Below are 9,588 nucleotides of genomic sequence, written 5' to 3' on the forward strand. Positions count from 1 at the left end.
GTTTCTTACCTGGTTAGAGACAAGCAAAGACCAGTTAACCAGAATTTAGAGACAAGCTAAGACCAGTACACCAGAATTAAGGTTGATTCCTTTGCACAGTAATAAGAAAGAATCCGGAAAATGCAGAAAATTGAGAGTTAAAAAAAAAAACTGGAAGGACAGCAACTATAGCAGGCAGAGGGCAGCAGAACTCCCATATAACTGACCAAAGAACCCTTCAACTGTTGCTGCAGTTGGGATCTACCAAATCAACCTAAGGTGCGTTTCCCAAAGGCAACTATTGTCGCAAGTTTATTTGTTACCAATATAGTTCAATGGAACTCGCGACCATAGTTAGCACAGTCATTCTTGAGATGTGGGACAAAACAGGTCCAGCAATGGTAACTGCTATTAGCTTTAAAAAATAAAAATATTTTCAATTTTAAATGTCATGAGGGATTAATAATAGAATGTATTTAACACAATTATCACCTTCAATTTAATTTTCTTGTTTTGTCCCACTTCTCAAGAATGACTGAGCAAACAATGCTTTTGGAAAACGCACCCCTGGTCGATGGTGCCATGATGATGGCAGTAATAAAAATCTCTGCTGGGTCAGAACAGTCAAAGGTGTGTTTGGCACGCAGTCCAACCCACTGACACTTAGGGCGTTGCATTAAAACAAACACACAGAGAATGGAAGGAAGAGTAAATATGGACAGAAACGCTCAACACACTGTAGAGCCCTCGATTTACTTGTGCGGTTATCTGACGTCATGACGCACTGACGTAAATATCCTGCCCACGCATTCGTTGATACATAGAACATATTGGTAGAACGGCACGTTCGTTGGAACTCTGGTGCGTTGTTGGTTCCATATTACCTCAAGATCTCAGTCGCTTCGATTACGTTGCAATGTTTTGTGAAGACGTAAGTGTTACACTGCGCTGCACCTGCTAAAGCAGCAGCTGCGTATATTCTGAATTCACGTTCAACAGCTGCGCATCAATTAAGTTGGTCGAGGTTGTTCTCGGTTAAAGGACAGCCAGGCTGTCTTCCTCAACTATCAATCACATGTCGACGGAGGATCTGTCCACTTCCGACAGCGAAGCTGCCTTCGCGGGAGCCGGGGAGCGCTGGGCGCCGGTGGGAGCCGTGGCCAACCCGGAGGATGAGCAGTGGAAGCGGGGCACGCAGGCTGGCTCTGTGTCGTCCAGCGATGCAGACCTGGTATCCAGGCTGAGGAAGCTGGAGGATGAGCAGGAGCAGCTGAACTCGTCGCTCCTCGCGTTAACGTCTCACTTCGCTCAAGTGCAGTTTCGGCTGAAACAGATCGTCCATGCGCAGAGCGACGAGAAAGAGAGGATGCTGCTGGAGCTGGAGGAGTTTGCCTTCAAAGGATGCCCTCATGTCATAGGCTGCAGGGCACATGATGCTCAGATGCTAGAAAACTCTGTGAGTTCCGTTGTTTTCTGTCGTAGTGATCTCTACCCTGCAGGGAAAAAAAGCATAGTAAACCAAACCAAGATCTCCTAAAACCCAAGACCTGGTCTCTCAGTCTGGTCAGAGTCAGACTAGTCTTTTGGAGGGGGTTGGGTGCTGTGAAACCAGCTGGCAATCTAGTTAAATACCAGCTTGGCCAGGCTGGAGGTCCAGCTAGACCAGTTTAAGTTAGCTAAGACCAGCAAAAACAGGCTTAGGTTTTTTTCCCCCCCAGCAGGGATGGAAACATCTGAGGTGATGCAATTTATTCACCAAATCTCAAATATGACTCAAAACAAGTGCTTTGTAGGAGAATGGCATGAAACCGTCTCAATTACATGTGATTTACATCAGGGCTTTTCAATATTTTAGACACCACAGGCCCCAAATATGACCATCCTCATGTGAGGGACCCCATCCTATAATTTAGAAGACATTACATAGTTATTTTATACAAAGACCCAAATTACACTGTGGACAAATTATTATTTGGAAAATATTTACACTCTGTTGAGTTACATTATTACTTTTTTTCTACTCATTATAGCACTGTACTGTTAGTATTATTTATTTGCTTATTTTGGTCAAATTTTTTATTCTATTTAATTTTTATTTATTTATAGTAATCTTATTTTTATTGTATATTATTATTTAATTTGAAAAAAAAAATGTTTTTTTACATTTTAACACTGTCTTTCTAAACTTTTCATTGGACCCCAATTTGAAAACCTCTGATCTACAGTGTCATCAGTGTTGTTTTGTTTTCAGTAAGTCTTCTTCAATAGTCCGCAACAGTTCCTGTAACAATATGCACCCGTGATACACCCACCCATAATTACACACACCCCTTTCATTCACACATGATCAGCCTATACAATATCCCTGTGATGCCCTCAGGAATCAGCATTCAATTTGTCTGCATCTCTTTTGTTTAAAGGATTGTTTCTGTGTCATTCAAGCAACTAATCAACATAGTATTGACATAAAAATCACTTTAAACCATATACAAGGAGGTCACTTAGTTTTTCCCCGTGTTTCTTCCTGCTGGAGCATCTTGTTACTGCCATTTAAAATGCATTCCTTTCTTCTTATTTCCTCCTCTGCACTCTTTGCTTGCAGGATGAATTGGTGAGTACTATGAACATGTGTAACGTGAACTTGTGCAGTCTTTCTTTAAACTTCAGTGTTTACTTTAAGTATTCCTGATATTATTGAGTTCATACTTGATTTGGTTTTGTTCGGTCTCTTTTTCTTTTTATATTAATCAGTTACATTTTTGTTACCAGAGGCTTAAATGTAAATGTAAAATAGTTAAACTATAACTGTGTGTATAGCAATTCTGAATTGCTTTGCATTGGATAAGCAAAGCTAAACCAAATGAAGCAAACTAATTAAAAGCTCATTATCCTTCACCAGAGCATATGCAAAAATGTTCAGCTAGCTGCAATGTAAACATTGGATATTTTTAAGTTTGGCTTTAGGTTTTTAAAGTTTCTTTGACTCTGTGTTTGTGTTTTTATAATATGCAGAGTGAAAGAGAGAAGAGGGAACGCTTGGAAACTCAGAGAAAGAAGCAGAAGGAGCTGATTTTCCAGCTGAAGACTCAGCTCGACGACCTGGAACGCTTCGCCTACCAGGAGGGCAGCTATGACTCACTGCCTCAGTCTGTGGTCATGGAGAGACAGAGGGTCCGTCTGATAATACGCTCTCATGCTGTTGACATCATTCTGAAAGTCATTTGAAGATGTATTGGTCTAAGTAATTACCCTTAAAACCATGTTGGGGTATTTTATTTAGTGTCTGTCCACCTCAATACTGTAGGTGATCATTGATGAGCTGATTAAGAAGCTGGATGTGAATCTGAATGAAGACATTGGGAACCTCACTCCAGAGGAGCTCCGACAGAGAGTGGACGCCGCTATAGCTCAGATAGTCAACCCGGCTCGAGTCAAAGAGCAGCTGGTTGAGCAGCTCAAGACACAAATCAGAGACCTGGAGATGTTCATTAACTTCATACAGGGTGAGGAGGTCTGCTTATGGGTCAATGTTGTGATGCTCATTTTTGTCATATTTAGTCAAATACACATTAACATTCAAAAGTTTGGAGTCTGTAAGATTTTTGATGTTTTTTTGTTTTGTTTTGTTTTTAAGTCTTATTCTCACCAAGGCTGCATTTATTTGATCAAATACAGTAAATGTGATGTTATTGCAATTTAACAATTACTGTTTTTTTAAATTACATTTTAAAACAGATGCATTTTTTCAGGGTTCTTTATTAAATAGTGAGTTTTTTTTGCTCAATTTAATGCATCTTTGCTAAATTAAAATATCATATATCAATAATAATAATTTAAAAAATCTTACTAACCCCAAACCTTTGAACAGTAGTGAATATCATTAAGCTTTATGCCACTATCTGCAGAGCCCACTGCACTGGTTTCCTGTGCTTTAAGTTTGATGTGGCTATTTGGAGCAACATAAATACAATTAGATTACCATCCTGATCTTGCTCCTCTCAGATGAAGTGGGGAACCCTCTGTTAAATGATGGTGTGAAGAGCCAGCAGGCCCATGCTGCCGGACCAAACACTGGAGCCACTGGAGGGATGAAGCGAGGTAATTATACTTCACTTCATAATACTTTTATATTTGCTTTTCAGCTCAGACGTGTAACTTTAAATCCCTTCTCTCTGTCCAAAGTGGATCCCGAACAGGCCCAGAGGATGCGGGAAACCGGGCTTCAGTTGATCCAGAAAGCCTTAGCGGTGCTGCAGATCTTTGCTCTGAGTCAGTTCGGATGCGCCGCGGGTCACGTGCCCCAGAACGTGTGGTCTCAGGGTGGCGAGGCTCAAGATTACAGCCCCCTGCTCCAGAAACTCGAAGGAGCCGTGGAGCGTGTTCGTCTGCAAGCCTCCCGCCAGCAACCCAGCTCTCAGGACGAACATGTGGTCAGCTACTCTGCCTGCCTGACGCCTGGAGGACCTCGGGACGAACTCACCGCTTCTGTGCGTAAAGAACTGGCCTTGGCGCTCCGGGACCTGCTGGCCCACGGACTGTACGCTCCTTCTCAAGGCATGAGCCTGGTCCTCGCCCCCATTTCCTGCCTGCTGCCCTTCAGCTCTTCTCCCCAGACCCTGCATCCCTGGGAACTTTTCATCAAGTACTATCATTCCAAAAACGGCCAGGCTTTTGTGGAATCGCCCGCCCGCCAGCTCTCTCAATCCTTCAGTTTACCTGTAGGGGGCGGTCCTGTGACGGTCACACCCAAGCAGTCTCTGTTATGGGCCATCCATACGGTTCTTAAAGAGCATGGGCGATTCAAGCGCAGCGCGGACTCTGAGTTTAAGGCCTTGTTGTGCATGGCGCTCAATGAGCAGAGGCTTGTGTCGTGGCTCAACCTGCTGTGTAAGTCTGGGACGCTCATCCACTCACACTACCAGCCCTGGAGCTACATGGCCCAGACGGGCTTTGAAGGTGCCCTGCGTATCTTGGGCCGCCTCAGCCATCTCACATTCAGCCTTCCTGTAGATTTGGCTGTCAGGCAGCTTAAAAATATCAAAGATGCTTTCTAAGCAAAATAAATATATGGGAATTTTGATGGGTTGAGAAAAAAGGGGAACCCTCCCAACCTTCATATTTAGATTACCATCCTGATCTTGCTCCTCTCAGATGAAGTGGGGAACCCTCTGTTAAATGATGGTGTGAAGAGCCAGCAGGCCCATGCTGCCGGACCAAACACTGGAGCCACTGGAGGGATGAAGCGAGGTAATTATACTTCACTTCATAATACCTTTTTTATTGGAATTTACAGTTAAGACTTGAAACTTTAAATCCCTTCTCTCTGTCCAAAGTGGATCCCGAACAGGCCCAGAGGATGCGGGAAACCGGGCTTCAGCTGATCCAGAAAGCCTTAGCGGTGCTGCAGATCTTTGCACTGAGTCAGTTCGGTTGCGCCGCGGGCCACGTGCCCCGGAACGTGTGTTCTCAGGGTGGCGAGTCTCAAGATTACGGCCCCCTGCTGCAGAAACTTGAAGGAGCCGTGGAGTGCGTACGTCTGCAAGCCTCCCGCCAGCAGCCCAACTCTCAGGAGGAACACGTGGTCAGCTACTCTGCCTGCCTGTCGCCTGGAGGACCTTGGGAGGAACTTACCGCTTCTGTGCGTAAAGAACTGGCCTTGGCGCTCCGGGACCTGCTGGCCCACGGACTGTACGCTCCTTCCCAGGGTATGAGCCTGGTCCTTGCCCCCATTTCCTGCCTGCTGCCCTTCAGCTCTTCTCCCCAGACCCTGCATCCCTGGGAACTTTTCGTCAAGTACTATCATTCCAAAAACGGCCAGGCGTTTGTGGAATCGCCCGCTCGGCAGCTCTCTCAATCCTTCAGTTTGCCTGTAGGGGGCGGTCCTGTGACGGTCACACCCAAGCAGTCTCTGTTATGGGCCATCCATACAGTTCTCAAAGAGCATGGACGATTCAAGCGTAGTGCGGACTCTGAGTTTAAGGCCTTAGTGTGCATGGCGCTCAATGAGCAGAGGCTTGTGTCCTGGCTCAACCTGCTGTGTAAGTCTGGGATGCTCATCCACTCACACTACCAGCCCTGGAGCTACATGGCCCAAACGGGCTTTGAAGGTGCCCTGCGCATCCTGGGCTGCCTCAGCCATCTCAAATTCAGCCTTCCTGTAGATTTGGCTGTCAGGCAGCTTAAAAATATCAAAGATGCTTTCTAAGCAAAATAAATATATGGGAATTTTGATGGGTTGAGAAAAAAGGGGAACCCTCCCAACCTTCATAATCTTAAAAAAAAAAAAAATAACACCGTTTACACTAATATAAATAACACTAACAACATTATATATGACATGAATTTAAATCAATTTAAAAGATGCTTCCAGATCAACAAGTACACTGGAATTAAAAAAATTGGAAATGAAGCAACTCGTGCACTTTCTTGAGACTCTAATGTTGCTGTTGGGTCTAATGCCTCTTGTCTCTAAACTGAAGAGGATGATGATGATTAATATGCTGCATTTGTCACAACACAAAGGAAATGTGCTCAGTTTAGTGACCCTGAGCGTGTAACTGCCTCTACATAACCTTTGAGGGGATTTGTTATGTTAAGCTTTTACCAAAATCAACCACTATGTAGAAGAATGAGTTGTTACTTGAAATCTTTTCAAGGGCCATTGCAAATGTTTGAGATGCACTACAGTATCTATATAACATATTCTATATACACACACACACAGAGACAGACAGTTACAAAATAGTGACTAGTGACTTAATGGTTTAATTCCTTTTTTTGTTCTAAATTTATGTAGCCAAATGCACTCATTTTCTGAGCTTGTACTACATTATTGTGCAGTGGTTCACAGACAAATCATAAGATGTTTTAATTTAAGATTGGATTCCATTTGCATTATTAAGGGTCATTGCATTTCAAACAGTGTATTGCTTTCTGAGGAGATCATGCATGCTGGTGAGACCTCACTTAGGTCAAGCAACACACTCAGGTCATTCTGAACAAACAAAGAGTTGTTCATTGGTGTTTGTAAATCATTGGAAAACCACTTCTGTCCCTAACTCCTTTCCACAGCCTGGCCCTTCCAACCAGGTGACACCTTAAAAATTATTGTAGAAAACTGCATCTTGTGGCCGTGCTGCCCGCTCGCTGCTACCGGAGGAAATGCACAGCAAGTGAACTGAATGAAATGAGGTCATTCAGCACATTTGCTGAATATGAGTCTGATATGCTGTGCATTGGCACTGACTGAATTATTTATGGCCTGTTATGTGATGCCAGCGTTCAGAGGCTCTGCTTGAATACCTGCTGTTTCTGTGTCTTGTCAATCCTTGTTTACTGCTCTGAAATATTGAATGTACAATCCTTGGAATTGTATCCTGCTACTGTACCCGATCTGATTCCAGATTCCTTAAACCACTCTGAATACTGATTTACTGAAACTTTCATCAAGTAAGAAGGGACTGTTTGTTATCCCACATCATGGAAATGGATTCTGTATTCAGTGTATTTCTCTGCACCCTTATGGAATATGGAGGAATGGTTGTGATGCATTTATTAGGGCTGCTCAGCTAGCCCTTATTTAATGTAGTCTCAACCCCCCTGCTTTCCCCTTTTTATATATATATAGTAGTATATCAGCCTGAATACATGCTTGGCCTATTTTGATGTCCGTTTGTTTTGTCCTATCAAATGTATTTAAGAAATTATTATTGTCTTTGTACCTCTTCTTAGAAACAAATAGACTATCAATTATTTCAATAGTGATTTCAAATCGGTGTCAATTACATTCCCTTTTATAAAATTTGTGCCATCATTTTTGGATGTAATGATGGTCTCTTTTCAGTGATTTCATGGATTAAATGTTCTGAATGCTCTATGAATCTGATGCAGTCACATTTTCTCACTTCTCATCAGCTCTCTGATGCTTTAGACAATGTAATTTAATGAATATATTTATATTAGTAGTAATTATGGTAATAGTACAGTACAATACAGTACAGTACAGTACATACAATAATTAAAGTTTCTTGAAAATAATATGATGGGCTTTTGTTGTGCATTGAGAAACGCTTTATTACGTGTTTTTTTCGTTGAAGTTGTCCAAATTGAAACTAAATCACAGAATGTCTTTTCCTGTCATTTTAAATCAACATCTTCGCACAAACCGAAAGGAAGGCATTTCTTAAATTTTTGCCCAAACCTGAGTACACCGCATATGTGAAACTTACACTTACTTACACGTGTTGCTTACTTTTTTGTACAAAATGTACAAGAGCAGGGAAATGAGGAGACATTCTATTTTTTAATAGATGGATGGATGGATGGATATAGATATAGAGATATAGATATTTATAGATATTAAACACTTGCTTAGGAAACACAAATGTGAAAAAACATAGGCCAAGGAAAAAAGCCAGGGGTTCGAGGATGGCCAAACAATATAGCAATTAAAATTCAAGAGAGAGAGAGATACATAAAAATAAGTAAATAAATTAGAAAAATAAAATAAATAAGCAGATCACATAACAATATACATAACAATCTTTCCTAACAACATTGCTCAAAAAAAGTTGCCCCGTGTACCATCAGCATAACACTTGCTTTCTAATGACGCAAGTCCTCTTATGATCACCAAGGCTACATTTATTTGATCAAAAACAATGGCAATATTGTGAAATACTGCTAAAATTTAAAAAAAATTGTTTCCTATAGTAGTAAGTTTTAAAATGTAATTTATTCCTAAGATGGTCAATTAGAATTTTCAGCATCATTACCTACAGTCTTCAGTGTCACATGATTTTTTTTCAGAAATCAATTGCTGCTCAAGAAATATTTCATATTGTCAATTTTAGAAATAGTTGTGCTGACATTTTGTTTTGGAATTCTTCGATGAATGGAAAGTAAACTGCATTTATTTGAAACTGAAAGTGTCTTTATTGTGATTTGATCACTTGAATGAGAACATGAAGAATAAAAGCACTTTGCTTTCCAAAGAAAGCCCACAGTCACATAGTTTTGTTGATGTGGTGCTTTCATGATGCATCTTAAGCCATTGCAAATACCTCTAATAAATGCTTATTGGTTGTACCTATCCACCTTATTCTTCAATGCAGAAGTTAGCCTATGGGCGAGACTTACGGTTCATTAGCTGCTGTAGGGAAATAATGAGAAGAATTACAAAGTGCAGCAAACGGTAAAACTGTTTGCGCTACAAGCCAGTGTGTTCATAAGATAAGACATTAAAATAATATGGTAAGACACACCCGTTTGCAATATCAAGCAGCTTATAGACCAATTATAGGTTTGCAAACATTCATGATGCGCTCTCATCATGGTTGCAGAAAACCCGGGAGAGATAGCCTTTACGGCTAAGGTAAGACACACCAATTTGCAGTATCAAGCAGCATAACGAGCTGTTTTGTGAAGCTAAAAAATCTGATTATAGCAATGTGGATGTTTGCATGAGTTCTGCAGTTCGGTGCTCTAGTAAAGTCCAGTCATGTCATGTTTATTTATATAGTACTTTATGCAATAGATAACTTTAAACCAAGCAGCTTTACGGTATTAAACATGAAAAACCAGAGTTGGTGTCACTTTCAGTTAGAACTG

At 41.4% G+C, this 9,588-nt stretch overlaps 2 protein-coding genes across 3 annotated transcripts; both read left to right on the forward strand.

Annotated features, from left to right (window-relative positions):
• The first annotated feature begins 792 nt into the window (after positions 1-792).
• LOC107729555 (RUN domain-containing protein 1-like) lies at positions 793-5,086 on the forward strand. Of its 2 annotated transcripts, XM_016540115.1 has the most exons (6): positions 793-1,435; positions 2,582-2,590; positions 2,992-3,150; positions 3,284-3,482; positions 3,982-4,077; positions 4,162-5,086. In XM_016540115.1, exons 1-6 carry the CDS (start codon positions 1,055-1,057, stop codon positions 5,031-5,033), a joined length of 1,716 nt encoding a protein of 571 aa, XP_016395601.1. In that variant the 5' UTR covers positions 793-1,054; the 3' UTR covers positions 5,034-5,086. The 2 variants fall into 2 exon arrangements, with proteins under 2 accessions (XP_016395601.1, XP_016395603.1); XM_016540117.1 differs by lacking the exon at positions 2,582-2,590.
• Positions 5,059-7,774, forward strand: LOC107729435 (RUN domain-containing protein 1-like). The gene is made up of 3 exons (XM_016539920.1): positions 5,059-5,062; positions 5,131-5,226; positions 5,313-7,774. The coding sequence occupies exons 1-3, from the start codon at positions 5,059-5,061 to the stop codon at positions 6,182-6,184; spliced, it is 972 nt and encodes a 323-aa protein (XP_016395406.1). The 3' UTR covers positions 6,185-7,774.
• The last annotated feature ends 1,814 nt before the right edge of the window (positions 7,775-9,588 follow it).

Source organism: Sinocyclocheilus rhinocerous, unplaced genomic scaffold (assembly GCF_001515625.1).
Source record: "Sinocyclocheilus rhinocerous isolate Xijiao unplaced genomic scaffold, SAMN03320098_v1.1 scaffold697, whole genome shotgun sequence".
NCBI classification, from domain to species: Eukaryota; Metazoa; Chordata; class Actinopteri; order Cypriniformes; family Cyprinidae; genus Sinocyclocheilus; species Sinocyclocheilus rhinocerous.